At 45.8% G+C, this 27,966-nt stretch overlaps 1 protein-coding gene across 1 annotated transcript in view; it reads left to right on the top strand.

Moving 5' to 3' along the window:
• The window catches only part of LOC116980803 (cell surface A33 antigen-like), a 57,151-nt gene extending 37,185 nt beyond the window's left edge, over nt 1–19,966 (top strand). The window contains exons 3-8 of the mRNA XM_033033395.1: nt 3,530–3,702; nt 7,346–7,559; nt 15,333–15,497; nt 16,905–17,021; nt 19,595–19,675; nt 19,808–19,966. Coding sequence (XP_032889286.1) covers nt 3,530–3,702; nt 7,346–7,559; nt 15,333–15,497; nt 16,905–17,021; nt 19,595–19,635 — 710 coding nt within the window. The 3' untranslated portion in view covers nt 19,636–19,675; nt 19,808–19,966. The remainder of the gene's footprint in view (nt 1–3,529; nt 3,703–7,345; nt 7,560–15,332; nt 15,498–16,904; nt 17,022–19,594; nt 19,676–19,807) is intronic.
• The last annotated feature ends 8,000 nt before the right edge of the window (nt 19,967–27,966 follow it).

Here is a 27,966-nt window from a genome sequence, read left to right as displayed (position 1 = left end):
GACCACACATTTCACTGTACCAGTTGGTACATGTGACAAATATATGTATCTTGTATCTTGATAGTGATCAACTTCAGGAAGCGAAGCGGTACTCACACCTCGGAATATATTGATGGCACCATAGTAGAGATGGATGAAAATATCATGTTTCTAGGAGTAAATATCACCAGCCATTTGTCCTGCACCAGCCATATCGAAGCAATGGCCGAGAGAGCCTCGACTTCCTTACTAGGCTGAGGAAATTCGGCAAGTCCCCAACAACTCTCACCAACTTCTACAAATGCGGTGTAGGTGGTATTTTATCAGGATGCTTCACAGCATAATTTGGGAACAGCTCCATTGAAGACCTGTAGGGGGTTGTGGACGCTGCCCAGACCATCACACAAACCAACCGCCCTTCCACCGACTCCATCTTCACCTCACGCTGCCTCGGCAAGGCCACCAGCATAATCAAGGATCAGTCTCACCCCAGTCACCCCCTCTTTTCCCCTCTACCTTCGGGCAAGAGGTACTGACGTGTGAATACGCATACCTCCAGATTTAGGGACAGTTTCTTCACAGCTGTTAGCAGGCAACTTAACTATCCTATCACCAACTAGAGAGCGGTCCCAACCAACCATCTACCTCAATGAAGACCTTAAAACTATCTTTAATCTGATTTTGCTGGACTTTACCTTGCACTGAACATTATTCCCTTTATCCTGTATCTGTACACTGTGGACGGCTTGATTGTAATCATGAATCAATTTGCTGATTGGATAGCATGCAACAAAAAAAGCTTTTCACTGTACCTCGGTACACGTGACAATAATAAACAAAACTAAATTTAATATCATGAAAACAAAGCAATAAAAGTTGATATCTAATAAGGGGCCACCAAATGCTGACCTGGGCTTGAGTTACAGGGAGAGGTTTGATAGGCTGGGACTATTTTGTTTGAAGCGTAAGAGGCTGGTGCGGTGGACAAGATCATGAGGGGCACAGATAAAATGAATTCTCACCGACTTTTTCCCAGCGTACAGGATTCTTAATCCAGAAGTCACAGGGTTTAGGTATGAGGGGAAAGATTTAATAGGAACCTGAGGGGCAACATTTTCACTCAGAGGATGGTGGGTGTGGGGAATAAGATGCCAGAGGAGGTAGTTGAGGCAGGGACTATAACAACATTTAAAAGACACTTGGACAGATATGTGGATAGGATAGGCTTGGAGGGATATGGGCCAAATGTAGACAAATGGGACTGGCTTGGATGGGGACCTCGGTCGGCATGGATGAGTTGGGCTGAAGGGTCTGTTTCTGTGCTGTTCGACTCTATGAAGGTGTCTCCAACCTTAAGCTACACACAACCCAAGATAACTTGCTCAGCTATCTGTAACCTACATTAGAAATTCAAAGTGCTGGAGTAACTCAGTGCATCAGGCAGCATCTTTGGAGAACATGGATAGCTGGCATTTCAGGTCGGGACCCTTCTTCAGACTGAACTTCGAACAGCAGCCCTGAAGAATGGTCCTGACCTGAAATGTCACCTATCCATGTTCTTCAGTGATGCTGCCTGACCCACTGAGTTACTCCAGCACTTTGTGTCTTTTTTTTGTAAATCAACAACTGCATTTCCTTGTGCTCCTGTTTACATTAGAGATTATTAAAGTACAATCTTATTTACGAGTATGTTCAAAACTTTAAATTAACCAAACCTTATCACCATTCTGTACTGAGGATTTTTTTCAATCCTTACAAACAGGGAGAGGATGTTCAAATCATTTATGTCAGCAAAGAGTCTGTTTGCTGACAAAACATCTTCAGATATCAAAATAAACTTTTGCAGTCAACTAACTGTCACAGTCTAGAAAAACACAAAATGCTGGAGGAACTCAGCGGGTCAGGCAGCACTTGTGGGAGGGATGGGCAGACAATGTTTTGTGCTGGAACCCTTATTGAGACCATCGGTCTAAAATCAATTGTAGGGAAAGGTTGGATAGGCCGGGACCTTTTATTTTTGAACGTAGGAGACTGTGGGCTGAGCTTGTGGAGGTTCACAAGAACATGAGCAGGACGGATAAAGTGAATGCTCACAAGCTTTTTCCCAGGGTAGAGGATTCCATAACTAGAGGGCATAGACTTAAGTCGAGGGGACAGTGAAAATCTTGCAGCAGCATTTAGGCATATGTGATGCAGTGGGTGGAAATGCTGCCACATACCATCAGAGACCCAGGTTGGATCCTGACCTCATGCTGTCTACGTGGAGTTTGCACACTCTCTCCGTGACCACGTGGGTTTCCTCTGGGTGCTCTGGTTTCCTCCCACATCCCAAAGACGTGCGTGTTTGTAGGTTAATTGGCCCTCTGTAAATTGCCCTTAGTGTGGAGGAAGTGGATAGGAAAGTGCGATCACATAGAACTAGTGTGAACGGGTGATCGATGGTGGGCCAAAGGGCCTGTTTCCATGCTGTATCTTTCAATCAATCCAAATAAGTGCACAGTGGTATTCTGTAGGGAGGTTGGATTAAAGTTGCCTGTGTCTGATGTAGGAAAGTTGCTGTTCCTGAACCTGGAGGTGTGGGACTTCAGGCTTTTGTACGTCCTGCCCGACGGTAGCAATGAGAAGAGGGTACGGCCCGGATGGTGGGGATCCTTCATGTAGGGTTGCCAACTTTCTCACTCCCAACTAAGGGACAAAAGGTCAAAATATGGGACAAATTCCCGACAGCAATTCATTGACTGACTCGGCCGTGGCTGGGTGTATGAGTTGGCCCGGGTGCTGGACTGCACACAAAGCCCAGCCCAGTTGAGGAGTTTTGGCCCAGGCCACGCAAAGTCCGGCGCCCCGTCCAACTCATGAACCGATGATGAAGGAGGCCATGAGAAGGAGAGGTGGTGGTGGTGTCGGCGGTAAGCGAAGGTCCAAAGGCCGGAATACTGAACGACGGGGCCACGGGCAAGGAGCTGCTGCTGCACTCCATGGGCTGCACTACATCGGGATGGGTGAGGCGGTGGCAGATGAGGAGCTCCGACCCGACATTCCCCTGGAGCCGAGTAGTAGTCAAATACGGGACAAGGGCGGTCCCGTATGGGACAAACCAATATATGTGATGTCCCGGCTAATACGGGACAGTTGGCAACACTACCTTCATGATACATGCCGCTTTCTTGAGGCAGCGCCTGTTGTGGCTGCATTTGATGGTGTGGAGGGCTGGGCCTATTTTTTAAGTTAAAAGACTTCACACAATGTCTTTATAGGTTTTTCAGCTCTCAATCTCTTCCCAGTTACCACCATTCTTTTTCACACTGCCGGAGAAGGCATCCCGGTCCACTTGCGCTTGTCAGGGTCATAGTTCTCAGAGAGAGCTGACTATACCAAATGTATTGGTGTGTCAGGCAAGCTGGTGGGACGAGAATTCTAATCAGGATTGTGGTGTCGGAGCTGTATGTAGATCACAGATGATTTGAGAGAATGGTAAATGATGTTTTTGAGATTCAGTTGGGCCTATAATTTGGCTAACATTTTTTATTCTCTTTTTTAAAATCTAAAGCACTTACATCCTTGAATGCAATGATGATCAACGTGAAGGTCCCGCACATGGAAATAGCTCGAGGAGATGCTTTACATTTACAATGTACCTATCAAACCACCGCACCAACTAAAAACAATCTTAACATTGAATGGATTCTAGTCGAAGAAGTACCGAGTGAAATGGAACCAACGGTAAGCATTTGTCTCTGCGGTAGTACTTCTTGAAATGACTTGCTTACAAGTACTATTAATGGTGATGTCCATACACTCGAGATGGCCAGTCAATTCACAAGTTCCGTCACTCAGTGAGTAGGTATGTTACAATACTTACCTTCAGCGGCGTTGCAATTCTGCCACTGGCCGTGTGCGCGATTTTGGCGCGTTTGAGGGGGGGGCGGGGTTAAAACGCGTTTTTTTTCCGACCTGTTTCTGGATTATATTTTGTTGGAGTGCAAAATTTTGCTAAAGAATCGTTCTGACGGCCGTTCTGTGTGTTTTTAAAAAAAATTTGCCCGACAAGTTAATCGCTGGAGTGATTTTAAAATCAGCTTCTGAAGCCGTCAACGCCGACAACGGGGCCGGATTTTATGTAGGGGACAGGTAAAAGAAAGTAGTTTATTTTTATGTATAAAAGTGTTTCTTAAGATGCATTTAATTCACATTTTAAGTTGCGAAACGGTGATTTTTTTCCCCGAAGAACCGGCAGTGTATTTGCTGCCGATATGGGGGAATAAAATCACCTCAGCCTCAACGTTCCAAATGGTCGCGTTCCAGAAAACCCCACTCACAAGCTGATTTAAATGGCCATTAATTTACAGGTATTAAACATTAAATTCCTTCCATTTGGCCTATAAACCCAAGACAATGAGATTTAAAAATTATGTTATAACATTGCTACAGTGAGATTGTCTGTAGCCTACAGCACCCTGCTTGTGCCTTATTTCTTAAATATCTTTGGCGGGACAGTGGAGTTTACACGTTCTCCCTGTGACCGTGTGGGTTTCCTCCGGATGCTCCGGTTTCCTCCCACACCCCAAAGACTTGCGGGTTTGTAGGTTAATTGGTGCTCTGTAAATTGCCCCCAGTGTGTAGAGAGTGGATGGGGAAAGGGAGATAATATAGAACTGGTGTGAACAGGTGATCGATCGATGGTCAGCGTGGACTCGGTGGGCTGATGGTCCTGTTTCCATGCTGTGTCTCAAAACTAAACACATATCCATTGCTTTTAGTCATAAAGGATTTTCAAGTTGAATTTATTTTTGTATGGGTGCAGTCTGTTTATGCTGGAAAGGTTCAGTGTCTTGTAACTAGCAGAGTGGATAAGGGAGAACCAGTGGATGTGTTATATCTGGACTTTCAGAAGGCTTTCGACAAGGTCCCACATAAGAGATTAGTATACAAACTTAAAGCACACGGTATTGGGGGTTCAGTATTGATGTGGATAGAGAACTGGCTGGCAGACAGGAAGCAAAGAGTAGGAGTAAACGGGTCCTTTTCAGAATGGCAGGCAGTGACTAGTGGGGTACCGCAAGGCTCAGTGCTGGGACCCCAGCTATTTACTTTTTTTATTAATGATCTGGATGAGGGAATTGAATGCAACATCTCCAAGGTTGCGGATGACACAAAGCTGGGTGGGTAGTGTTAGCTGTGAGGAGGATGCTAGGAGGCTGCAAGGTGACTTGGATAGGTTGGGTGAGTGGGCAAATGCATGGCAGGTGCAGTATAATGTGGATAAATGTGAGGTTATCCACTTTGGTGGCAAAAACAGGAAAGTAGACTTTTATCTGAATGGTGGCCGATTAGGAAAAGGGGGAGATGCAACTAGACCTGGGTGTCATGGTACCCCAGTCATTGAAAGTAGGCATGCAGGTGCAGCAGGCAGTGAAGAAAGCAAATGGTATGTTGGCATTCATAGCAAAAGGATTTGAGTATAAGAGCAGGGAGGTTCTACTGCGGTTGTACAGGGTCTTGGTGAGACCACACCTGCAGTATTTCGTACAGTTTTGGTCTCCTAATCTGAGGGAAGTCATTCTTGCCATAGAGGGAGTACAGAGAAAGTTCACCAGACTGATTCCTGGGATGGCAGGACTTTCATATGAAGAAAGACCGGATAGACTCGGCTTGTACAATACGATACAATTTATTTGTTGTCATTTGAACCTCATTGAGGTTCAAACGAAATTTGGTTTCTGCAGTCATACACACAAGGAAAAGAACCAAGACACAACGCAATTTACACAAACATCCATCACAGCGCATCTCCTCCTCGCTGTGATGGAAGGCAAAGACTTATCTTTCCCCTGCTCTCCCCATTCTCCTCCCGATGTCAGTCAAAGCCCCCGGCGGGCGATGGTAAGTGTCCCGCGGTCATTAAACCGCGCCGGGCGATGATGTAAGGCCCCGCTCCAGATAATCTTCAACCCCGCAACTCGGGCGGGTGAATTCGCCGTTGCGGAAGCCCCGAAAAGCGGTCTCCCAGCAGGGACCCGCGGGCTCCCGGTGTTACTGTCTACCAGACCTGCGGTAAGCCTCCGAAACCCCGGGGTCGGGTCGCAGCCATGCGCCACCACCGCTCCGAACTCGGCCAGCTCCGCGATGGTGAGTAGGTCCGCAGGCTCCGTGACTGGAGCCCCAGGTCGTTCCTGCTGGAGGCCGCTCCACGGTGCTAGGCCCCAACGACAACGGAGACCCGACAGAGAAAAGGTTGGGTTCTCCTTACAGGGAAAAGATTTAAAAAGTTTCACCACCCCCCGCCCCCCACACACATACCCCACACACATACCCAGTTAAAAAAAAAAAAAACTACATTCAAACGAGACAAAAAATAATAAGAAGACAGACGGACTGCAGAGGCCGCTGCGACGCTAGAATTTAGAAGACTGAGAGGGGATCTTATAGAAACGTACAACATTCTTAAGGGGTTGGACAGGCTAGATGCAGGAAGATTGTTCCCAATGTTGGGGAAGTCCAGAACAAGGGGTCACAGTTTATGGATAAGGGGGAAGTCTTTTAGGACCGAGATGAGAAAGTCATTTTTTACACAGAGAGTGATGAATCTGTGAATTCTCTGCCACAGAAGGTAGTTGAGGCCAGTTCATTGGCTATATTTAATAGGGAGTTAGATGTGGCCCTTGTGGTTAAAGGGATCAGGGAGTATGGAGAGAAGGCAGGGATGGGGTACTGAGTTGGATGATCAGTCATGATCATATTGAATGGCGGTGCTGGCTCGAAGGGCCGAATGGCCTACTCCTGCACCTATTTTCTATGTTTCTATGTATCTCAGAACTGTCAATAAAGATGGGCAGGAGTGTGTCCAATGTCCGCCCTCACATCCAGCGGCTGTTCTCACCACCTCCACCCTGGGAACCAAGAAACTCTGACCCAGGTATCCCATCGGTCGAGCACCTCTTGGGTGGCAGTTAAGCCTCAGGATCCACTTCCACCTTATTGAGGTCTACAAGATCACGATGGGCATGGAGAGAGTGAACGCTCACTGTCTTTGTCCCAGGGTAGAGGATTCTAAATCTAGAGGGCACAGGGTTAAGGTGAGAGATTTAAGAGGGGTAACCTTTTCACTCACAGTGTAGTCCTTATCTGGACTGAGCTGCTTATGGAAGCTGCAAATGCAGGCAAAAGAGGTTAAGTAGGGACAACTTGGTCATGATGGACAGGATATGCCGAAGGGTCTCGACTCGAAACGTCACCTATTCACGTTCTCCACAGATACTGCCTGACCTGCTGAGTTACTCCAGTACTTTGTGTCTTTTTTGTAAACCAGCATCTGTAGTTCTTTGTGTCTGCTTTGTCCAATACTAAGTTCTACTGTTCTTTTAAGATCGATGTAATCCAGTACTTCTACGACGGATTATACAGCGTTGGAAAAAACTACAAGGGCAGAGTAAACTTTACAGGAGATGCCAACGGGGAAGATTGTTCAATAGCGATCCAGAATGCGCAGATAACTGACACTGGAACCTACGTGGTAGAAGTCACAACACCTTATGACTTGGTTGGTACGCGGAAAGAAACAGTGGATGTGACTGTATTGGGTAAGGGCTTCGGAAAATATTTCTATGCAGATTTCAGCTTGCTTAGTAGTAATGTGTCATTACTAGCTTTCATGTAAAATGTCCAGGTCTTTGAATGCGTTTTTAAATGATACTAGACTAAGTGTTCACACGGGAGGGCGGGTCCCCCAACGCAATATTCCACCTCTCCACCAATTCCAATATTGGTGGCCAGTGGGGGGGCTTTCCTGAGTGCTGGTATGGGTTCTTGATTGGCATCTCAGTCCCTCAAGCCTGATCTGCTGGCAGCTCACTCATGGCTGGTGGGCTGGCAGTTGACTCATGACTATTCCTTGAAATTCCTTTTCAAGCAGGGTGCAAGGCCACCAAATTCAAGTGCCACCATTTGCAGTAAGTAGTGCCTTTCAACTTCAAGCCAATGCATCCACGCCACCGTTTGCAGTAAGTAGTGCCTTTCAAATTCAAGCCAAAGCACCCAAGCCACCATTTGGTGTAAGTAGTGCCTATCAACTTAAAGCCAAAGCACCCAAGCCATCATTTGCCGTATGTGGTGCCTTTCAACTTCAAGCAAAGCACCCAAGCCACCATTTGCAGTAATGTGCCTTTCAACTTCAAGCCAAAGCACCCAAGCCACCATTTGCAGCAAGTAGTGCCTTTCAACTGCATGCCACCATTTGCAGTAAGTAGTGCCTTTCAACTTCAAGCCAAAGCACCCAAGCCACCATTTGCAGTAAGAAGTGCTTTTCAACTTCAATCCAAGTCACCCGCCACCGTTTGCAGTAAGTAGTGCCTTTCAACTTCAAGCCAAAGCACCCAAGCCACCATGTGCACTAAGTAGTGCCTTTCAACTTCAAGCAAATCACACACCACCATTTGCAGTAAGTAGTGCCCTTCAACTTCAAGCCAAAGCACCCAAGCCATCATTTGCAGTAAGTAGTGACTTTCAACTTCAAGCAAAGCGCCCACGCCACCATTTGCAGTAAGGAGTGCCTTTCAGCTTCAAGCCAAAGCACCCAATCCATCATTTGCAGTACGTAGTGCCTTTCAACTTCAAGCAAATCACCCAAGCCACCATTTGCAATAAGGAGTGCCTTTCAACCTCAAGCCAAAGCACCCAAGCCACCATTTGTAGTAAGTAGTGCCTTTCAACTTCAAGCCATAGCACCCAAGCCACCATTTGCAGTAAGCAGTGCCATTGAACTTCAAGCCAAAGCACCCAAGCCACCATTTGCAGTAAGTAGTGCCTTTGAACTTCATGCCACCATTTTCAGTCAGTAGTGCCTTTCAACTTCAAGTCAAAGCTCCCAACCCACCATTTGCAGTAAGAAGTGCCTTTCAACTTCAAGCCAAAGCACCCAAGCCACCATTTGCAGTAAGTAGTGCCTTTCGACTTCAAGCCAAAGTACCCAAACAACCATTTGCAGGCGGTGCCTTTTTACTTCAAACAAACCATATTTTCATTTTCAACCCACATTAAGGGGACTCACAGTTGTGTAGACATGTGTTCAGTGCTATTCAGAGCTCAGAGAGACGTGACCCTTGGTTTCATCCATCTTGCAGAGACTGAGTGAGGCACACCACTTCCTGGTTTTATAGTCCCTCCCCCTCCCTCCAGCAGGGGCAGCAGAGAGAATGGTGATTTTTTTTTTAAACATTAATATCTCTCTGATTTGTCATCGATGGGAAAAATCCTCCGCACCCGTAAAGCGGAGGGGGGCTCTGAGCGAGGTGGCCAAAAATGGCCATAGGTGGCGGCGTTCTGTTGGAAATCGCAGCACAGTGGGCCAAAAGCATTCATGATCAGAGTTTTAGTAATATAGATATCAAGGTTATATTCGAAAACATAGCTTGCCGTTCGTTACTCAAAATCCATGACGTATTTCTTGAAGGTGACATCAGCCAGGATGTTTTGCCTTGTAATAAGTTCTTCACATTCACAATGAGAATCATTAAGGTTGGACAGCTTTTCTATATTAGAAATGCTGCTGTGACCTTGTGTGTGACTGAACAACAAACATTGGAAATGTCTCCAGTAAGACTCTATCTTACTTGACAGTAACACCACAAATTTTGAGTCGCAGATTTTGCCGTGAATATTAAAATGTAGTTTGAGGTTGTTGTTATGTACCGTCATAAGAGGTTTGTGCAGAGCTAAGAAGGGTCCTGACCCGAAACGATGCCTGTCCATTCCCTCTGCAGATGCTGCCTGACCCGCTGAGTTCCTCCACCACTGTACCTTTTATTCAGGATACCAGCAGCTGCAGTTCATTGCAGGCCCGTCATTTTGTTCTTCCCTTCTAATAACACCAAACTTGGTTTCATAAGAGTCAAGAGTGTTTTAATTGTCATCTGTACCGAAAACAGGACAATGAAGTTCTTCCTTGCAGCAGCATAACATGCCTGCGAACACACTGCTCATGGAAAATACAATAAACAATAGAAAGTTAAATACATTAAAAATAACCCCAATATTAGCGCAAACCCCCCCCCCCCAAAGTCCCAAGTGCAACCATTACAGGCTTCTGAAATGCAATTTAGATATCTTACTACATTAAAGGTACAAAGGTACATATGGTTCCACAGGAAATGTCCCATCCCGATGCATGACCCTATACTGGAATTAGTAAGATTGGCATGAACTTACCGCTCGAGACAGGCAATTGAAACCACTCCTTCACGTTGTACATCAATGGTTTGGATGATGGCTTTATGGACAAGAATGCAGATAATACAAAGATAGGTGTAGGGGCAGGCGGTGTAGAGGAAGCAGGGAGTCTGCAGAAGGACTTGGACAAGTACGGAGAGTGGGCTAAGAAGTGACGAAGATATCCGTGATGTCCTCATTCTTTAAGAAACGGGGGTTCCCCTCCCATCATACATATGACCCTCAATCTTGTCTCCTCGTTACCCCACAGCTCTGCCCTTGCTCCCCCTCCCCCTAGTCGCAACAGAGACTAGAGTCCCCCTAGTCCTCACCTTCACCCCATCAGCCGTCGCATACAACACATAATCCTCCAAAATTTCCACCACCTCCAACTAGCCGCATTTTCCCATCTCCAGCCCTTTCCGCCTTCAGCAGAGACCGTTCCCTCCACAATTCCCTGGTTAACACATCCCACCCAAACCACCCCCTCCCCAGGTACCTTCCACTGCAACCGCAGAAGTTGCAACACCTGTCACTATACCTCCTCCCTCCACTCTGTCCAGGGACCCCGACAGTCCTTTCAGGTTAGGCAGAGGTTCACTTGCACCTCCTCCAACCTCATCTACTGTATCCGTTGTTCAAGATGTGGACTCTTGTACATTGGCGAGACCAAACGCAGACTGGACGATCATTTCACGGAACACCTTCGCTCAGCCCGCCTGAACCAACCTGATCTCCCGGTTGCTGGACACTTTAATTCTCCTTCTCATTCCCACACAGACCTTTCTGTCCTCGGTCTCCTCCATTGTTAGAGTGAGGCTAAACGCAAATTTGAGGAACCGCATCTCATATTTCACTTGGGCAGCTTACAGCCCAGTGGTATGAATATTGATTTCTCTCACTTCAGGTAGCCCCGGCATTCCCCCTCTCCATCCCTCCCCCAACCAAGTCGCACCAGCTTCTCATTTTCACCCCACAAACAGCTACCAATGGCCTGTTTCTTTAGCATATCTTTCATTCATTGTTCTTTATCTCTACATCATCGTCTATATCTCTCGTTTCCCTTATCCCTAACCAGTCTGAAGAAGGGTCTTGACCTGAAACGTCACCCATTCCTTCTCTCTAGAGATGCTCCAGAGGTGATGAGGATCCACTCCAAAACCAGCAATACTTTCCTTATGCACAGCACTGCTCTAGAGGAGGTAGAAACATTCACATACCTAGACAGTGTTGTGGACATCACTGGAGGGGCTGAGGCAGACATAAAAAGTAGAATCAATAAGGCTAGCGTGATGGTTAACATGGTCAGGAAGATCTGGAGCTCAAAACACCTCAATCACCAGCAACATACGCATCTTTAACTCAAATGTGAAACAGGTGATGCTGTATGGATCAGAGACATGGAAAACCACAAAACACACTGCAAACAGGCTACAAACATTCATTAACACCTGCCTTAGGAGAATACTTAACATCTGCTGGAGAGACAAAGTAAGCAATGTGGACCTGTGGAAAAGAACAAGTCAGGAGCCCATTGACTTACAAATTCGAAGGAGAAAATGGAGTTGGATTGGACACACCCTCAGGAAACCTGCCACAAACATCACCCGACAAGCCCTGAAATGGAACCCCCAAGGAAAAAGGAAAAGAGGTTGCCCCAGGAACAGCTGGAGAAGAGGTGTCCAGGCAGACATCTCAACTGGGGAGATCTCGAAAGAACTGCCAACAACCAAGTGAGGTGGAGGACATTTGTCAATGGCCTATGTTCCCTAGAGGAGCAAAGGGCTTAAGAAGAAGAAGAAGAAGTGGTGATGCGGCCTGTCCCGCTGAGTTACTCCAGCTTTTTGTGTCTATCTAAGAAGTGACAGATGGAATACAACGTAACAAAGTGTGGAGTCATGCATTTTGGTAGTAGTAATAAAGGCGTAGACTATTTTCTCATTGGGGAGAGGATTCAGTAATCAGAGGTGTAAAGGGACTTGGGTTGGGAGTGCTGGTGCAGGATTCCCAAATGCTCATTTGTATCGGTGGTAAGGAAGGCAAATGCAATGTTAGCATTTATTTTGTGAGGGCTTGAATACAAAAGTAGGGATGTAATGAGGGTTGCCAACTGTAGATTGGTTTATGCATGACAACCAATCATATAGGTTAGCATCACTAACCCCACCTTACTATGCCATTTATATTAACACCCACTTCCTACACTGCTCAGTTCTGGAAGCAGTCAGGATGCTCTGACAACTAACAAGCTACTGTACTGCTATAGTTTGCATATCGATTAAAGATGATCTTGGATTACATATCGTGTGAAACTCTTGGTTACACTCACTCCCAAATAAGGGACAAACGGTCAAAATAAGGGACAAATTCAGACAGCAATTCATTGATCGACTTGGCCATGGCTGGGTGAATGATGAGTTAGCCCGGGTGCTGGACTGCACACAAAGCCCAGTCGGCGGACCAGCTGAGGAGTTTCGGCCCGGGCCGCGCGACGTCGCACGCAAAGTCCGGCACCCCATCCAACTCATGAACCGATGTATCAGTGGTGTCAGCGGTAAATGAAGGTCCGAAGGTCAGACAGTTGGCTGGGCTGCCGACCGACGGGGCCACGGGCGAGGTGCTGCTGCTGCACTCCATGGGCTGCACTACGTCGGGACGGGTGAGACTGGGTCGGACGCGGGGTTTGGGCACCATGTCTGAATAAGGAGTCCTGAGGAAGGCACCATATCTGAGGAAGGAGGCCAGAGGATGTTTACAAGAATGATCCTGGGGATGATTTTGGTTAACATATGATGAGCGTCTGACAACACTGGGCCTGTACTCGCTGGAGTTTAGAAGGATGAGGGGGCACCTTATTGAAACGCACCGAATAGTGAAATGCCTGGATAGAGTTGATGTGGAGAGGATTTTTACACTAGTGGGAGATTCTAGGTCCAGAGGGCACAGCCACAGAATAAAAGGATGTACCTTTAGAAAGGAGATGAGACATTTCTTTAGTCAGAGGGTGGTGAATCTGTGGAATGACCTCAGATGATGGTGGAAGTCAAATTGTTGGGTATTTTTAAAGCAGAGATTGGTAGGTTCTTGGTTAGTAAGGGTGTCAAAGGTTATGATGAGAAGGCAGGAGAATGGGGTTGGGAGGGAAGGATAGATCAGCCATGATCATCAGTCTGAAGAATGGTCTCGACCCGAGACGTCATCCATTCCTTCTCTCCAGAGATGCTGCCTGTCCCGCTGAGTTACTCCAGCACTCTGTATCTATCTTTAGCCATGATCGAAATGCAGGGTAGACTATGGGCTGAATGGCCGAATTCTGCTCCCATGACATGAATAGTGCCATAAGCTCAGGATTGAGGAGCACTTCAACAACAACTCCGACCCCCGACGCATGTGGCAAGGCATCCAGGCCATCACGGACTACAGACCCTCCAACACCACCCCCACATCCAGCGACGCCTCCTTCCTTGAGGATCTTAACCACTTCTATGGCCGCTTCGACAGGGGCAATCTAGAGACAGCCATCAAGGCTGTGCTACCTGCCGATCACCAACCCCTCACACTCACCCCCTACGACGTATTCGTGGCACTGAGTAGGACTAATGCACGTAAAGCTGCTGGCCCTGACGGCATCCCCGGGCGCGTGCTCAGGGCCTGTGCTGCGCAGCTGACAGACGTCTGGACTGACATCTTCAACCTGTCACTTGCCCAAGCAGTTGTCCCCACATGCCTTAAAACCACCTCCATCGTGCCAGTGCCAAAACACTCCACTGCGGCAAGCCTCAACGACTTCCGCCCAGTTGCACTTACCCCCATCATCACCAAGTGCTTCGAGAGGCTGGTCCTGGCACACCTCAAAATCTGCCTACCCCCCACACTGGATCCCTATCAGTTTGCCTACCGCAAGAACAGGAGTACGGAGGATGCCATCTCAACGACACTTCACTCCGCCCTCTCCCACCTCGACAACAGAGACACTTACGTAAGAATGCTGTTCATCGATTACAGCTCAGCATTCAACACCATTATACCATCAAAACTGATCACCAAACTCGGTAACCTGGGCATCAACCCCTCCCTCTGCAACTGGATACTGGACTTTCTAACCAACAGACCCCAGTCTGTTAGGTTAGACAAGCACACCTCTTCAACCCTCACCCTGAACACCGGCGTTCCACAGGGCTGTGTGCTGAGCCCCCTCCTCTACTCCCTCTTCACCTATGACTGCACACCTGTACATGGTACTAACACCATCATCAAGTATGCAGATGATACAACGGTGATTGGCCTCATCAGCAACAACGATGAGTCGGCCTACAGGGAGGAGGTCCAACACTTAGCAGCATGGTGCGCTGACAACAACCTGGCCCTTAACTCCAAGAAGACCAAGGAGCTCATTGTAGACTTCAGGAAGTCCAGGGGCGGCACGCACACCCCCATCCACATTAACGGGACGGAGGTGGAACGTGTTTCTAGCTTCAGGTTCCTGGGAGTCAACATCTCCGATGACCTCTCTTGGACCCACAATACCTCAACTCTGACCAAGAAGGCTCACCAGCGTCTCTTCTTCCTGAGGAGACTGAAGAAGGTCCATCTGTCTCCTCAGATCCTGGTGAACTTCTACCGCTGCACCATCGAGAGCATCCTTACCAACTGCATCACAGTATGGTATGGCAACTGCTCTGTCTCCGACCGGAAGGCATTGCAGAGGGTGGTGAAAATTGCCCAACGCATCACCGGTTCCTCGCTCCCCTCCATTGAGTCTGTCCAAAGCAAGCGTTGTCTGCGGAGGGCGCTCAGCATCGCCAAGGACTGCTCTCACCCCAACCATGGACTGTTTACCCTCCTACCATCCGGGAGGCGCTACAGGTCTCTCCGTTGCCGAACCAGCAGGTCCAGGAACAGCTTCTTCCCGGCGGCTGTCACTCTACTCAACAACCAACCTCGGTGACTGCCAATCACCCCCCCACCCCCCGGACACTTATTATCACTTATTATTATTTATTCAAATCATTTGCTATGTCGCTCTTCCAGGGAGATGCTAACTGCATTTCGTTGTCTCTGTACTGTACACTGACAATGACAATTAAAATTGAATCTGAATCTAAATCTGAATCTGAATGAACTTACAAACTTCTGTCTTTGAATTGCAGTTCCTCCAACGCCGCCCATTTGCAAAATAGAGGGCAAAGCAGAATATGGGGAGACTGTCAAACTGATGTGCCACTCGGAGGAAGGGTCGCCTGCCCCAGTGTACTCCTGGCAAAACTACAGCCCCATGAATCAGCCACGGGAACTGCCTCAAATGTCCATTCAGGGTTCGTAGCCTTTGTAAATATTCATCAAAACCTGCGTGTGATCTGACTTAGCACACAGCTGTTTAACACAATGTGTCCTTCATGAAGCAGATACCAACTTGTGATTTTATTTCAGTCATGAGAATAACTTATTGGGGCACACGGTGGTGCAGCAGGTCGAGCTGCTGCCTCACAACGCCAAAGACCTTGAGTACTGTCTGTGTTGAGTTTGCACGTTTTCCCTGTGATCGTGTGGGTTTCCTCCCACATCCCAAAGACGTGCGGGTTTGTAGGTCAATTGGCCCTCTGTAAATTGTCCCTCTCGTGTAGGGAGTGGATGAGAAAGTGGGATAACAGAACTAGTGTGAACGGGTCGGCATGGACTCGGTGGGCCGAAGGGCCTGTTTCCATGTTTCAATCAATCATTGATCGCACCCAGTTCTTGGGTAATCTAATACAGCATTATATCAGTGCTCTCATTTCTATTATTTCCATTTCAATCTCTACACCTTGGCGAATTAGCTGAAAATTGGACCTATTGTGAGAGTGTTCTTTATGTATGTGGTCACTGTGGATACATCACCAATCCACACCTGTGCTGTTAAATGAAAGGCAAAATATACTTAAAAAGGCAGTAATTTTGAAATGATCTTTTCTTAACCTGCTAACAACCCACTATATTTTCTCTGATGTAAAATCTGCCATGAACAAGCAAAACCAATGATCTAGAACATTCTTAAAGACTTTTTAAAAACGTCATAACATTCTTATTGAAAAAGAGATTCATCGTCTCCGTTCTAAATGCCTTACCCCTTATTCTTAAACTGTGGCCCCTGGTTCGGGACTCCCGCAACATCGGGAACATGTTTCCTGCCTCTAGCATGTCCAAACCCTCAATAATGTTTCAATGAGATATCCTCTCATCCTTCTAAATTCTAGAGTATACAAGCCCAGCCGCTCCATTCTCTCAGCATATGACAGTCCCACCATCCCGGGAATTAACTTTGTAAACCCTTATTCTGCGTAAACCTGCATTCCCTTAATAGCAAGAATGTCCTTCCTCAAATTAGGGGGCTAAAACTGTACACCAATACTCCAGGCACAAAGAACCTCTTTGCTCCTATACTCAATTCAACTCTTTGCTCCTATATTCAACTAAATTAGACTGCCAGTTATGAATTGCTCGATTTTAAAGCATGAAAAATAAACAAAAAGACAATTTAACAGTGCGAATTGTGATATCATCAATAATTTTAATAAAAGGCCATCGGAATGCCTACTTACCTCTAAATTTTCAAGCACAGCTTAATTTTGAGAGATGACCACATCATCAGCAAAGTAACACAATTAGAGGAAAAATCGTGATTGAGGATGAAGAACTTAACTCTGAATTAAATATTCTAAAATATTTATTATTTTATTCTTCAGAGGCAGATGGTTTAACATTAAGAAATATTTCAGCCAAGACATCTGGCTTCTTCATTTGTACCTCGAAAAATAAGATCAGAGCTGCGACCTGCAATATCACCTTAGCAGTAATGCCACGTGAGTATCCGACAGAAGTCACGCTGTTCAATTTTATTTGTATTAATTTATTTTGTTCTAATTTATCTGTACAATTGCCGCAGATATTTTATGATGTGAAGTACAGCACTTCTATCTTTATTTATAATAATCTTTAATACACGAAGCACACACATGGAGTACTATGCTCAGTTCTGGTCAACCCAACTGTACGAAAGATGCCATTAAGCTGGAAAGAGTGCAAGAGGAGACTCACGATGATATTGCCAGGTCTTAAGGTTCTACCTCTTCCAAAACTGAAGAAAGATCTGAATCTAAGAGAAGTAGTTTTGCTATCACGACCATACCTGTGGAAAAGACAGGTGGAAGAAAAAGAAAGGTGTCTACTAGCAAGCAAATAGCATTTTGTTTATTATGCGATGAAGTTGGTCACACCATAAGATGGTGTCGAAGTTTCAAGATGAAAAAAATATGAAGACAAGATGGAGTTCTTGAAAGAGCAGGGAACCTGTTTTGGATGTTTGAAAAAGGGACATATGGGAAGAGACTGTAAGAGTCCTATAATTTGTTATAAGTGCAATCAATATCATCCTGAAGCACTTCACATTGAAGAAGAGCTACCAGAGCATTGGGTAGAAGAAGATGAACCAGAACAAACAGAAAAGGGCAAGAAACCAACCACTAGAAATGCTAGCACCTCGCCTCAAATAACTGCTCAAATTGGGGTCGGGGTAGAAGCTTGTAATTTTTCTATCTTACCAGTGCAAGTAAGGAACAGCAAGACGAATGCAGTGTTGCAAACATATGCTTTCCTGGATCACGGAGGTTTGACTACCTTTTGTACAGAAAGCCTGACGAGAAGATTGAATATCACAGGAGAAGAGGCTAAGATTCGATTACGTACCATGAATAAAGATAACGAGAGCATGAGTCATTACATTACGAGTATGGAGATATCCAGTTTGGATGAAGATCATTTCATACCAATATCTGAAGTGTTTACGCATGGAACTATGCCGGTTGGTCGTCAAAATATACCAAGGTATGAAGACTTAAACCAATGGCCTTACCTGAAGGATGTCAAGATAACTGAAATAAATTCTAGTGTTGATCTACTTATCGGAATGAATGTTTTGAAGGCTTTGGAACCTATACAGATTGTTAGGAGCCAAGGTGAAGGACAGTATGCTATGAAAACACAACTTGGATGGGTTATCTATGGCTCCTTGTAAAGGAACCACAAAATCGGAAATCAGAAGAACTGTCCTGCCGTTGCTATTAATCAAATGTCTACTGATAAATTAGAAAAGTCGGTGATGAAGCCATACAATCATGACTAATGAAAGTACCAGCAAGGAATCGGGAGAGATGTCGAAAGAAGAGTTGAAGTTCATGGATGTTATGAACTACTCAGTGAAAACTGACAGACACTGTTGTGTGGACTTACCTTTCAAACAAGAAAGTGTTAATCAGCCAAATAATCGTAGTATGGCAGAGCAACGTACCCAGACTTTGAAACACAAGTTTGGCGAGAAGAGTAAATTTCATGAAAGAAGAATCTCTTTGAAGAATAAATTCTACAAGGATGATTGCTTAAAATCCAGGTCTACTGAGCAGAAAGCGATTCTACCAATAGAACATTTGACTTCTCTTTGCAATAAGGGAGGATTCACACTTTCTAAGTGGAACAGTGACAATTGTGAAAGCATTCCACTAGATGATAGAGCCAAAGAAACCAGAGAGTTGGATTTGGACAAAGACGATCTGCCAATGGAAAGAGCATTGTGAGTTACAACTGTGGTGCAACTGAAGTATGTTGACACAGAAGAAAATTCTGCAAATGAAGTTTCCAGAGAATTGACAGTGAACCGTTTCTTAAGCAAGAAGAAATGGACCAATGAACTAAAATCTCTTTGCAAGCCAGACAGAGAATGGCCAAAGCTTGAGCTGGGATTTGAAATCTTTGCTAATGACTCGGACATTAAATCAAACTTAATGGTGAACTTTATTGCTAAAGATCCTGTTATTCCCTGTCCCGCCTGTAACTGGTCCAAACCGCCGCAGCGAGACTCCTGACGGGCACCCGAAAAAGGGGCCACATCACCCCGATCCTGGTCTCTCTCCACTGGCTCCCTGTGCGGTTCCGTATACATTTCAAGATCCTCCTCTATGGCTACAAAGCCCTCAATGGGCTTGCCCCCACCTACATAAAAAGTCTTCTCAACCACCACTCCACCTCCAGGTCCCTCAGATCAGCCGACTTGGGGCTGCTGAATATCCCGCGGTCCAGGCATAAGCTCAGGGGCGACCGTGCCTTTGCGGTTGCAGCCCCTAGACTGTGGAACAGCATCCCCCATCCCATCAGAACTGCCCCCTCCATCGGCTCCTTTAAGTCAAGACTAAAATCTTATCTGTACTCCCAAGCCTTTCCTGATGTCCACTGAGCGATGGCTATATGTATATATGTATGTAGTTTGTTTGTTTATACTATTCTTATAACAAATGTAAAGCACTTTGGCCAACGAGAGTTGTTTTTTAAATGTGCTGTATAAATAAATGTGACGACTTGACTTGACTTGACTATTCTTTTGAAGGATTTTCACGCTTCAACTTTACTGTTACAACACATCAATGAGTTGATCGGACATGGAGGAAGACTTTTCATGCTATCAAAGGTTTGGACTATTATCTTTTGGACTATATACTGGGTATCATGCCTGATTTTAAGGGTTTGGTATGCACGATACGACTTTGAACTAAAACCACTGTTGTAATAAGATTAATAACCAAGTTGTGCTTGCTTCTAGAAGGCGAAAGTGAAGATGGAAGAGTCGATGAAGAATTCTGATTGCGGATTTAAAGTGCATGCTATTTTTTTCCTCGTTAGTAGAGTGATTAGTATCCCTGCCTGTCACGCGGGAGACCGGGGTTTAATTTCCCGACGAGGAGCCACAGGGTTTTATTCCCTGACCTTTTGATTTTGATATATGTTAAGCCTTCATGGCTACTTTTTAAATGTTTATTAGTAATTGCCTCGTTATATACTTGGAACAATCAGGGGCTGGTATGTAATGGCCATTTGGCCTGTTTTGCCTGTCATTAATGATGGCATGTGCCTTTAAATTTTAGACTGCCTGTTATATTGTGGGTGGGATTTATGACCAGTTTTTGGGCATGTTTGGAACTTAAATGCTTAAGCAGAAGTGATAAGCTGGAGTTCGAAGAAGATTGTAATAACGAGTCGGAAAAAGTTTGGATGTATCTTACTGTTTTCTATCAACAATAAAGCATTTATTCATCAAAAGACTGTGTTTTGAAGAGAAGCTCTGAAGGTCTCTGTGAGTGAGCTCGCATGCGTTTAGAAGACACCCCCTTCAACCATTCGCATTCATTTAGTGGCTAGGGTGCTAATTACCTGAAAGATATGAAAATATGCCACTGCATTAAGGGTGGTGGGTTGCAGCAAGAGCAATACTTCAGCAGCGTGCGCTGACAACAAATCAGAGATTAAATCAAACAATCATGGATCTTGTTCTTTCTGCAGCAGGTTGAGAGGGAGCACCCGGATGCTGCTGTCAAATGTCAGCTGTGGAAAGAGTTTAAACGTACCAGACTGAGCGCCACGGACAAGATGGGTAATGTCTCTGTGCACAAGATCAATATTTCACACACCAATGGAGCAGAGAGTTGTGGATTGTAAATGGTCACTCATTGTTGGGGAGGCAGGAACTTCCACACAATTTGCAGAATTGAAAAAAAAAATTTTTTCAAGGGATTGGGATTAGTAAAGAATTGGGATTTTAATTCACTGCTGATGAATGTATTTTAATGCTTTGTGTTTTAATTGCTTTGTACGATTGGAATGCCAGGGCTGACTGGTGGAACCAGGAATCTGCCCGGAGAGGAGATGGTGGCGGTCGCTGGACGAAGGGCCCAGGAGGAAGAACCGGGGGGGTCTTACCTTCCGCACCTTCATCAGTCGGAGTATAGAGTATAGAAGTTGGGAGGTCATGTTGCAGTTGTATAAGACGTTGGTAGAAACATAGATACATAGAAAACTAGACTAAGTGGGACCCGTTGGGTCCCATGTTCACACGGGAGGGCTGGTCCCCCGACGCAATATTCCACCTCTCCACCAAATCCAATATTGGTGGCCAGTGGGGGGGCTTTCTGGAGTGCTGGTATGGGTTCTTGGGGTGGCAGCTCAGTCCCTCAAGCCTGATCTGCTGGCAGCTCACTCACAGCTGGTGGGCTGGCAGTTGACTCATGACTATTCCTTGAAATTCCATTTCAAGCAGGGTGCAAGGCCACCAAATTCAAATCCATGTTCCTACCATTTCAAGCAGGGTTCAAGGCCACCAAATTCAAATCCATGTTCCTACCATTTCAAGCAGGGTGCAAGTCCACCAAATTCAAATCCATGTCCCTACCATTTCAAGCAGGGTGCAAGGCCACCAAATTCAAATGCAGTTACTTACCACTATGAGCAGGGTGCAAGGCCACCGAATTCAAGTGCAGTTTCCAACCACTTCAAGCAGGGTGCAAGGCCACCGAAATCAAGTGCAGTTTCATACCACTTCAAGCTGGATCCAAGGCCACCAAATTCAAGTGCAGTTTCATACCACTTTCAGCAGGGTGCAAGGCCACCAAATTCAGTGCATTCATTCCACTTCGAGCAGGGTCCAAGGCCACCAAATTCAAATGCAGCTTCATACCATTTCATGCAGGGTGAAACCACCATAAAACCACACAAAACACCAAACTCACAGTTCAGTAGGCATTCAGTGTGTTCAGTTGATTCACAGCTCAGACAGAGTCATGACCTCTCCCTCCCCATCATGCAGAGACTGAGCCACATCCACACTTCCGGGTTTTATAACCCCTCCCACTCCCACCGGAAAAGGTGTGGCTTTCAGGGCGTGATTGACAGGAGAGAGATTCTCAACATTTTTTAAACACTAATAACACTTTTATTTTTCATTGATGGGAAGAATTCTCTGCACCTGCTCAGCGGACTGAGTAAGATGGCCAAAAATCACAGCCGTAAGTGGTAGCGTTTTACCTAAAATCAATATACAGTGCAAACAGGAAGTAAGTGCATTTGCAGTAGTGCCTTTTAACTTCAAGCCAAAGCACCCAAGCCGCCATTTGCAGTAAGTAGTGCCTTTCAACTTCAAGCCAAAGCACCCAAGCCACCATTTGCAGTAAGTAGTGCCTTTCAACTTCATGCCACCATTTGCAGTAAGTAGTGCCTTTCAACTTCAAGCCAAACCACCCAAGCCATCCCCATTTGCAGTAAGTAGTGCCTTTCAACTTCAAGCCAAAGCACCCAATCCACCATTTGCAGTAAGTAGTGCCTTTCAACTTCAAGCCAAAGCACCCAAGCCACCATTTGCAGTAAGTAGTGTCTTTCAACTTCAAGCCAAAGCACCCAAGCCACCATGCCACCATTTGCAGTGCCTTTAGAAACATAGAAAATAGGTGTGAAGGAGTAGGCCATTCGGCCCTTCGAGCCTGCACCGCCATTCAATATGATCATGGCTGATCATCCAACTCAGAATCCTGTACCTGCCTTCTCTCCATACCCCGCAATCCCTTTAGCCACAAGGGCCACATCTAACTCCCTCTTAAATATAGCCAACGAACTGGCCTCAACTACCTTCTGTGACAGAGAATTCCAGAGATTCACCACTCTCTGTGTGAAAAATGTTTTCCTCATCTCGGTTCTAAAAGATTTCCCCCTTATCCTTAAACTGTGACCCCTTGTTCTGAACTTCCCCAAAATCGGAAACAATCTTCCTGCATCTAGCCTGTCCAACCCCTTAAGAATTTTATAAGTTTCTATAAGATTCCCCCTCAATCTTCTAAATTCTAGCGAGTACAAACCGAGTCTATCCAGTCTTTCTTCATATGAAAGTCCTGACATCCCAGGAATCAGTCTGGTGAACCTTCTCTGTACTCCCTCTATGGCAAGAATGTCTTTCCTCAGATTAGGAGACCAAAACTGTTCGCAATACTCCAGGTGTGGTCTCACCAAGACCCTGTACAACTGCAGTAGAACCTCCCTGCTCCTATACTCAAATCCTTTTGCTATGAATGCTAACATACCATTCGCCTTCTTCACTGCCTGCTGCACCTGCATGCCTACTTTTAATGACTGGTGTACCATGACACCCAGGTCTTGTTGCATCTCCCCCTTTCCTAATCTGCCACCATTCAGATAATAGTCTACTTTCCTGTTTTTGCCACCAAAGTGGATAACCTCACATTTATCCACATTATACTGCATCTGCCATGCATTTGCCCACTCACCCAGCCTATCCAAGTCACCTTGCAGCCTCCTAGCATCCTCCTCACAGCTAACACTGCCCCCCAGCTTCGTGTCATCCGCAAACTTGGAGATGTTGCATTCAATTCCCTCGTCCAAATCATTAATATATATCGTAAATAGCTGGGGTCCCAGCACTGAGCCTTGCGGTACCCCACTAGTCACTGCCTGCCATTGTGAAAAGGACCCATTTACTCCTACTCTTTGCTTCCTGTCTGCCAGCCAGTTCTCTATCCACATCAATACTGAACCTCCAATACCATGTGCTTTAAGTTTGTATACTAATCTCTTATGTGGGACCTTGTCGAAAGCCTTCTGAAAGTCCAGATATAACACATCCACTGGTTCTCCCTTATCCACTCTACTGGTTACATCCTCGATAAAGTCTATAAGATTCGTCAGACATGATTTACCTTTCATAAATCCATGCTGACTTTGTCCAATAATTTCACCACTTTCCAAATGTGCTGCTATCCCATCTTTAATAACTGATTCAAGCAGTTTCCCCACTACCGAAGTTAGACTAACTGGTCTGTAATTCCCCGTTTTCTCGCTCCCTCCCTTTTTAAAAAGTGGGGTTACATTAGCTACCCTCCAATTCTCAGGAACTACTCCAGAATCTAAAGAGTTTTGAAAAATTATCACTAATGCATCCACTATTTCTGGGGCTACTTCCTTAAGTACTCTGGGATGCAGCCTATCTGGCCCTGGGGATTTATCGGCCTTTAATCCATTCAATTTACCTAACACCACTTCCCGGCTAACCTGGATTTCACTCAGTTCCTCCATCTCATTTGACCCCCGGTCCCCTGCTATTTCCGGCAGATTATTTATGTCTTCCTTAGTGAAGACAGAACCAAAGTAGTTATTCAATTGGTCTGCCATGTCCTTGTTCCCCATGATCAATTCACCTGTTTCTGACTGCAAGGGACCTACATTTGTTTTAACTAATCTTTTTCTCTTCACATATCTATAAAAGCTTTTGCAGTCAGTTTTTATGTTCCCTGCCAGTTTTCTTTCATAATCTATTTTCCCTTTCCTAATTAAGCCCTTTGTCCTCCTCTGCTGGACTCTGAATTTCTCCGAGTCCTCTGGTAGGCTGCTTTTTCTGGCTAATTTGTACGTTTCATCTTTTGTTTTGATACTATCCCTGATTTCCCATGTTATCCACGGATGCACTACCTTCCCTGATTTATTTTTTTGCCAAACTGGGATGAACAATTGTTGTAGTTCATCCATGCAGTCTTTAAATGCCTTCCATTGCATATCCACCGTCAACCCATTAAGACTCAATTGCCAGTCTATCTTGGGCAATTCACGTCTCATACCCTCAAAGTTACCTTTCTTTAAGTTCAGGACCCTTGTTTCTGACTTAACAATGTCACTCTCCATCCTAATGGAGAACTCAACCATATTATGGTCACTCTTGCCCAAGGGGCCACGCACAACAAGACTGCTAACTAACCCTTCCTCATTACTCAATACCCAATCTAGAATAGCCTGCTCTCTCGTTGGTTCCTCTACATGTTGGTTTAGAAACCTATCCCGCATACATTCCAAGAAATCCTCTTCCTCAGCACCCTTGCCAATTTGATTCACCCAATCTATATGTAGATTGAAGTCACCCATTATAATTGTTTTACCTTTGTTGCACGCATTTCTAATTTCCTGTTTGATGCCATCCCCAACTCCACTACTACTGTTAGGTGGCCTGTACACAACTCCCACTAGAGTTTTCTGCCCCTTAGTGTTTCGCAGCTCTACCCATATCGATTCCACATCCTCCAAGCTAATGTCCTTCCTTTCTATTGCATTAATCTCCTCTCTAACCAGAAACGCTAACCCACCTCCTTTCCCTTTCAGTCTATCCCTCCTGAATATTGAATATCCCTGGATGTTCAGCTCCCAGCCTTGGTCACCCTGGAGCCATGTCTCCGTGATCCCAACTATATCATAGTCATTAATAGCTATCTGCACATTCAACTCATCCACCTTATTACGAATGCTCCTTGCATTGAGACACAAAGCCTTCAGGCTTGTTTTTACAACACTCTTACCCCTTATACTATTATGTTGAAAAGTGGCCCTTTTTGATTTTTGCCCTGGATTTGTCTGCCTGCCACATTTCACCTTGCTACCTATTGCTTCTACCCTCATTTTACACCCCTCTGTCTCTACACTCACACATTTAAGAAACCCTTTCCCTTTAACTCCATCCTCAACTATCCCATTCGACACCCCACCCCCCTTATTCAGTTTAAAACCACCCGTGTAGCAGTGGCAAACCTGCCTGCCAGAATGCTGGTCCCCCACCTGTTAAGATGCAATCCGTCCCTTTTGTACAGTTCCCCCTTACCCCAAAACAAATCCCAGTGATCTAAGAATCTAAATCCCTGCCCCGTGCACCAGTTCCTCAGCCACACGTTCAGGTCCCGTATCTCCCTGTTCCTGCTCTCGCCAGCACGAGAAACTGGAAGCAAACCGGAGATAACAACCCTGGAGGTCCTGCTTTTCAGCATTTTTCCGAGCTCTCTAAAGTCACGCTGCAGAATATTCATCCCTTTCTTTCCGACATCGTTTGTGCCGACATGCACTACCACTTCCGGCTGTTCACCTTCGCCCTTGAGGATTTTCTGCACTCTGTCCGTGACATCCTGGATCCTGGCACCAGGAAGGCAGCACACCTTCCTCGAATCCCGTCTGTTGCCGCAGAAACCCCTGTCCGTACCTCTCACAATGGAGTCTCCCACTACAATGGCTTTGGCTGACTTAGGCCTTTTTAGTTTTGGCTCAACAGCCCTATTCGCATCGCAAGCCAGTCGGCCGCTCAGTGTAAACACGTCTTCTGTCCCGACAGCTTCTAAGTGGGTGAACCTGTTCACAAGAGGTACAACACCCGGGGACGTTGGCATTCCTTGCTTCCCTCCCTTTCTCACTGTCTCCCACCTTCTCTCTTCCAGTACCTTAGGTGTAACAATCGTACTGTAGGACTTGTCGAGGAACAACTCCGTTTCTCGGACGAACCCAAGGTCATCCACTTGCTTCTCCAGTTCCCCAACACTGTCCTTCAGGAGCTCTACCTGGATGCACTTCTCGCATTTGTAGCAGCCAGAGGCACCAGCGGTGTCCTTGACCTCCCACATACTGCAAGCATCGCACAGAATCAGCTTGCCCGACATCTCCTTCTTTCGTCTCCCTCTCTAGCGTATAGCGTAGTCTCCTCCCCTCCGAAGACTCTCGAGCCAAAGACTCACACTTTACTCACAGGGCACTTTGAGCCAAAGACTCACACTTCCCTCACAAGGCCGCTCCCCAAGAGCAGTCTTGCTTATATTGACTGATAAATTGCCTAATTTACCAATTTACAAACCAAATTCCTCAGTTTTCAACTGTTTTCCCTGCACACACACTTCTCTCCTTTTTACTTCAAACAAACCATATTTTAACTACTTACATACTTTAACCTTAAACCTACTGTATGTCCTCTGGTCCTCGATTCACCTACACTAGACAAGAGACTGTGCATCTACCTGATCTATTTCTCTGATGATTTTGTACACCTCTATAAGATCACCCATCTTCCACCTGCTCTCCAGGAAATAAAGTCCCAGCCTACTCAACCTCTCCCTATAGCTCACATAGTCCTTGCAACATCCTCATAAATCTTTTCTGTACCCTCTCCAGCTTGACAACACCTTTCCTATAACATGGTGCCCAGAACTGAACACAATGCTCTAAATGTGGCCTCACCAATGTGGTCCCTTCTGCAGTTGTATAGGGCTCTGGTGAGACCACATCTGGAGTATTGTGTACAGTTTTGGTCTCCTAATTTGAGGAAGGACATCCTTATGATTGAAGCAGTGCTGCGTAGGTTCACGAGATTGATCCCTGGGATGGCGGGACTGTCATATGAGGAAAGATTGAAAAGATTAGGCTTGTATTCACGGGAGTTTAGTAGAATGAGGGGGATCTTATAGAAACATATAAAATTATAAAAGGACTGGACAAGCTAGATGCAGGAAATATGTTCCCAATGTTGGGCAAGTCCAGAACCAGGGGCAACAGTATTAGAACAAAGGGGAGGCCATTTAATAGTGAGGTGAGAGAAAAAATCTTTTTCACCCAGAGAGTTGTGAATTTGTGGAATTCCCTGCCACAGAGGGCAGTGGAGGCCAAGTCAATGGACGGATTTAAGAGAGAGTTAGATAGAGCTCTAGGGGTTAGTGGAATCAAGGAATATGGGGTGAAGGCAGGCACGGGTTAATGATTGGGGACGATCAGCCATGATCACAATGAATGGCGGTGCTGGCTCGAAAGGCCGAATGGCCTCCTCCTGCACATATTTTTTATGTTTCTATATTTGAGGGGCCTGTTTCCGTGATCTGTGGCTTTATAACTACTGTCATAACTTCTGGCCTGTGCGGTTTGAATAATTCGGGCCCACGCTATTTTTAACCCACGAGCTGACATCTTCACCACACCTCCCACAACTGGAGCTCAGGATTCTTTCAAAACATGTTGGTGCCTGCAGTCTTGGCGGCTCTGGTGTGTGAAATGAAGTTGTTTGGTAACTCACAGGGTAAGGGAATAATGTCCACAGGACAGATAGATAGATGTCCCATTACTCCCCTATGTCCA

This window comes from Amblyraja radiata, chromosome 14 (genome assembly GCF_010909765.2).
Source record: "Amblyraja radiata isolate CabotCenter1 chromosome 14, sAmbRad1.1.pri, whole genome shotgun sequence".
Taxonomy (NCBI): domain Eukaryota; kingdom Metazoa; phylum Chordata; class Chondrichthyes; order Rajiformes; family Rajidae; genus Amblyraja; species Amblyraja radiata.
This window is presented reverse-complemented; position numbering and strand designations above follow the sequence as displayed.